Source organism: Atta colombica, unplaced genomic scaffold (assembly GCF_001594045.1).
Source record: "Atta colombica isolate Treedump-2 unplaced genomic scaffold, Acol1.0 scaffold41, whole genome shotgun sequence".
NCBI classification, from domain to species: Eukaryota; Metazoa; Arthropoda; class Insecta; order Hymenoptera; family Formicidae; genus Atta; species Atta colombica.
Window position 1 is genome coordinate 1,953,053 of NW_017259520.1, and position 5,650 is coordinate 1,958,702.

At 30.6% G+C, this 5,650-nt stretch overlaps 1 protein-coding gene across 1 annotated transcript in view; it reads right to left on the minus strand.

The window, feature by feature from the left end:
* LOC108691160 (transcriptional activator cubitus interruptus) overlaps positions 1–5,650 on the minus strand; it is a 92,042-nt gene that overhangs the window by 2,598 nt on the left and 83,794 nt on the right. The window contains exons 8-9 of the mRNA XM_018198816.1: positions 3,859–4,023; positions 2,898–3,323 (exon numbers count right to left, since the gene is read on the minus strand). Of these exons, the coding sequence (XP_018054305.1) occupies positions 2,898–3,323; positions 3,859–4,023 (591 nt within the window). The remainder of the gene's footprint in view (positions 1–2,897; positions 3,324–3,858; positions 4,024–5,650) is intronic.

The following is a 5,650-nucleotide window of genomic DNA, read 5'->3' on the forward strand; positions in this document are numbered from 1 at the left end:
TGATCAATGACTCCAGTGATAAAGCCGAGATTATTCCAAAGACAAATGAGAATATCTTCTGTTTGGTTATTATTGCCAAATCATGTTTGGTTATTATTGCCATTTCCATGTTTGATTATTACTGCCAAACAAACTACATCCGGATTATTTTTAGTGTCGTAACTGTAAATTGAAGACGGAATACCATAGAAAATAAATCACAAGATTAATTAAAATATTATTACAAATTCTAATTAGAAATAAATGTTTTCTGAAAAAATCATAATTTCAAATTATAAAATTGCCTTCAGCAAATTTCATCATTGTTTTTTTTTTCACGAATCAATGTATAAATTATTTCTCAAAGTCCGCATCAGTTTTTCTTTGTTTCATAATGTATTTTTTAATTTTTTATTAATATCACGAAAGCTAATATTTTATTATTAACGAAAAGGTCTTTCCAAGATTTCAAGAAATCTCTTAGTAAATAAGGTTTTATCTCTTACCGATATAAAACGTATGTTGTTTGTGTATATTATAGGGACAACTTATATAGTCTAAGATTCGACTTTAAAGAGATTTTATTTTTTTATGTTGTCACTGAAATAGATATAGAATTTCAACAGTTGAAAATTTCTTTTATGCTGAAACAAACAAAGTTTTAGGAGTTAAAATAGGATATATTGCTTGAAGACTATATAGTTCGCGCATGTACTACATCATATCACATACTCCTTTTCCATGTGCCGTAACGTGGAAATGTCATTTAGCTAGTATTTAAAAATTCTCCTTTGAATGCAAGTTACAAAATTAAAATCAGTTCTTGAAAATGTTTGAAGCTGTTTATTAAATAAATAATTTTCTTAACTGTCGAACTAAATTTCAAAACATAAGCTATTTCTAACATACAAAAACATACTTTAATATCAGTAGAAGATAAAAACTTATTTATTAAGGAATTTTTAGAAATTTTCTTAAGTTCTGAAAGGAAAACTTATCAGAGAAACATTAACTTTCGTGTTATTAATAAAAAATTAAAATAAACTATAATTTAAAAACAACAACATTGTTTTCAATGCACGCAGTGTAAGTTTAAATATGTTTATTTTTTTCTAGGAATTATAAATATCTTTTTTTGAAGAATCGAACGCTACTTTTAGTACTTTTAGGTCGCGTCATGCTATTGGTTGTCACTATTCTGATAATTTTAATTAGTGATATATCTTCTATATATATATATACACACCACAGTTTCTTCAATCCAAACTATAGTTCTGACAAGAGTCTTATTCGGATGTAGTAATATCATTTGCAATCATCATGTTGAAACAAATGTTGACCTTATTACCAATAACCAGTATGAAATCGTTTCCGATTCTCGGAGTGCTCGTGCTTTTGGGAATTATTGTCAGTGCTGGATATTTTATTGTAGCTAAATTCTTTGAGATAATTACCGGATTCACAGATATATTTATTAAACCAGGTAAGATATTTGCTAAAATATTTGAACTACCCAGCAAACGAGAATGGATTAAAATAGATTGAAATTTTTTTCTATCTGAATGCGAATACTTTTTTTTTGGATTTAATTAGATTCAATTGGATTCAATGAAATTCAATTGGATGCGATTGGATTACAACTGCATTTCAAAATTTTGAATTGAACAGTATTCACAATGCCCAGAAAAAGCTAATATTGTATTATTTTTAGATTGAAAGATATAGAGATATTGCAATTTCTATATATGCTCTATGCAATTCCTATAAATAAATAAAAATACATTCAGAATTGAAAAACATTTATCATTCGTGAATCAATATTTCTGAAAATCTGAATCCATTCCAATTCATTTCAATTCCATTCTCGTTTGCTAGGTAAAACGATATATGTATAATGTAATTAAATGAAATTATAATTTTCTCATTGTTAGAATTTCCTTTGTTGAATGAGGAAAGACATTAATCGATCTTCAGTTAATCGCAATATTTATCAAAATTTATATAATAACATTTGAAATATTTATTCCTCCAAATACACTGTCTGAACTCGTTTCAATGTTAAATAAAGCAAATTGTCATTTTGTGTGAACGTTTCGAATTTTTACTATACATATTATATAATTATAATATAATTTTTTGTTTTTTTATAAATTTTAGGTAAATTTTATCTTACTTAAAATTTTATTTTCAGTATCAATACTGTCACGTTTCATTGGTGGTCAAATAAGCAAGTTATTTTAAGGATAACATAACTTCGAAGACGCAGTCATTGTATGATGAGAAAGTCCCAATTTCATCCAAATGTTATTTGAATATTTTTTATTATAAAATAAATAAAGATTCAAATTCATTTTTTTCTATTTACGAGCAATCCATGTTGCGCGCGCGCACACATTCGATATTATTTACATATTTATGTGTACACTTATAGATATATCAGAAAGTTACTATTTAAAATTTTACAATTTATAAAAATAATGATAACTATTTAAAATTTTTCAATTTGCTATAAAGAACAATTTGATTAAAAAATAAAATCTTTTTTTTTTTGTTAAATTTTTTTAGTACAAATTATTAGTTGTCCGGAAAATTCGTGCGGACTAACCTATATAATTTAATAAATGTACTAAAATTTAAATTTTCTGCGTTTCAATTTTCCTTCAACATCGGCACGAACTTTCCGGATAACCTAATATTTTCTTTTTCTTTATATCTGAAAATTAATTTTAGAATATTCTAACTTTCTTCTTAATATCAGTTGATGACAGATTCTTGAGATATCCTTGTCGTCTCAGTAAATTAAAATTTTGCTCATTCGTGGTAATAACTAAAGAAATGAATGAAGAAATAATTAAAGAAATTTTTTGAGTTGTACTCGTGAAGAGAGTGAAGTGTCCTCTGATACTTAAAAGACTCACCATAGCACGCAGAGCTACAGGGAGATCGGCGATATCCAAATCATCAGGCTCTTCGTTCCATGGTTCTTCAGTAAGGGCGATTCCATCGCTGGTAAGAGCGCCAATTCCCGCGACTTCGTCATTACAACCACCCACCAGCGGACTACCCTGTTGTTGCATGATGCCTGGCGGACTGTTCGCTTCACTTTCGGACTTGACGCTAGGACTCGAGAGACTGGGTGTCTTCGGAGGCAGATCTTCACTCCTGCTGGGACTGTTACCTCCTGCACCAGCTTCGTCGCTGCCACCACCATCACCACCACCACCGCCTTTATGCTTCTTGTTTGCATAAAATTCGGCACCATGAACGGTTTTGACATGTTTTCTCAACGACGATGGATCGGTATACCTCTTTGTACAGCCGGGAGCTTTACAAATGTACGGTTTCTGGACAAGAAATATCAATAAAATAGTTAAATTTATATAAAATTTTCAGATAGTAATCTGATATTTTTCTGTACTGTATATTTTTCAATTTATCAAAAGCAAAAGATAATACACGCACTAGTTTACTTATTAATTTAAAACAAGCAAAAGATTATTTTGAACCAGACAAAGTGTTTCTTATTTTAAATTTGTCGATACTGAAAACGATGTCGCAAGGCAAATTTCACCTAGAGGTCCGAAATTGAGGTTTAATTAATGCAAAATATAGCTTTTTTTATATCTCAGTGATGAAACCTTAGTTATTTCGAAAACTTGAACACGCTGATGGAATTTGGCTTGCAACATTATTTCCAGCATCCAAAAATCTATAAGAAACATCTTATTTAGTTCCAAGTAATAAAAAAAAAACATTTTATTGTAGACTAATCTTTGAAGATGATAGTTAGTCCCAGAAACTGATACTATCTTATAATTCTGTTTTTCAAACTTTTAAAAAATTTTTCTTTTTTTGAGTTAATAAGAAAAAGGATAATACCTCGCTGGAGTGCGTTCTATTTTGATGTTTTGCTCTATCGCTGGCATTGCTGAAAGCTTTGCTGCAACCTGGATACTCGCAAGTATATGGTTTCTCGCCAGTATGAGATCTGAGATGAGTCTTGAGATTTTCCAACCGCGAGTAAGCTTTGAAACAACCCTCGAACTATATTCAAAAGGATATTTTAAAATTTAGTTAGTTCCTTAATGCAATATGTATATGTAATATAAGCGTGTAGATTAATTATATATAATATAAGCGTATAGATTAATTATAATTCGAATATGCTATTCGATAACCAATAAATACATAAAAAGAAAAACATTTCAAAAAGAAGAAAAAAAATGCTGCATGTTGCATTAAAAACTTTCTTATTTATTCAATTGTTCAATTATTTTCCAGATTTCTGTTGTGTTTTCTGGAGAAAACAAAATAATTTCAATCGGAGTCTGTTCTTTAGGCTTCTTATAATTACCAATGTTTATTTTCTAATGACGTCCTACGCATTATATTTCCCGCGTCGATCGACACTCCGCGGGCAACGCGGGCCAATGATCAACGATCAATTTTGAAAACGCGCCGTATCGCCGTGCTGATCAGTTCGCGTCGCTCGTAACTTCATAGTGTTATCGTTCCGCGATTTTCGCGTTTGTTTACCCGTCGATTATGAGTCCCACGTACTAATGAATATCGAGAACATCACATTTGGCGATATTAATCGTCCCGTTGTACGAATCGCGTGGCTGGATAGTCATAATTAATAGTCTCAGCATTCATGACTGACGTTGCGTCGCGTCGCGTCGTGTCAGGTTGTCGAAAAGACGTTACGCCATTTGCAATCTTCATTTTCTGATTTGTGATTTCGGATATTCCGCTCTGGCGAGCGCGTGAAAGGGTTCGGAAAGTGATGGGATGTCGGAGACAAGCCATCGCGACACCGCGATGGTTTAATCGAGACGAATAATCTCGCTTGTGTCTTGTTGACAAACGCGTCGAGATTTCTCGGAATTTCGAACGCCTGTGCTGATCGAGAACGCGTCGCGCGTAACAAGTCGGGAGTGACGAATGCACTCACGGACGATCGCCACGACGATCATTCTTAATTAATCTCGCTCATGACTGTCTCTGTTGGAAGAATTTACATACGGATACGCATTAGTCGCAAGTATGATTGAACGTCGAAAGCGCCGGTAAATGTACGAACGATCGATTCACGATTGTAATGGAGTGGTATAAGAAATTGCTGTGACAATCAAAATGAACACAATTCGACCCAACGGTGAGTCTCCTCAAAATTTGGCAACATATTAAGAATTAATTTGAGTAGAGGGAGAAAAAATTAAAAAACATAATTTCTAATTCCCTTTTAAAATTTTAAAAATTGAATGAAAAAAGCGTCTCTTTTAATTTCGTTTTCTCAAAATTTAATAAAAAATGTATAGAATATTAATTTAAATAAAAAAAATCTTAGTCTTTGTTTAATTATATATTTTTTTTAAATTTTACAAAGTCTAGAAATAATTTTTAAAAAGTAAAAAATAATTTTTCTTTTCTTTTAATTACGTCTCCAAATTTTATACATAATAATTTATACCAAAAAGTTACACCAAAAATTTTTTAATTATTTAAAATTGTGCAAGAAAGATCGAATATCTAAAGTACTACAGTACGGTTAGCAGATCTTTCAAGATTACCTTTACACAAAACATATGTTTGTTATATAAATTTGATATTTTCTTGAGTAACGGCAATTATGTATATCAATTGAATTTTTATATATTTTTATATATTA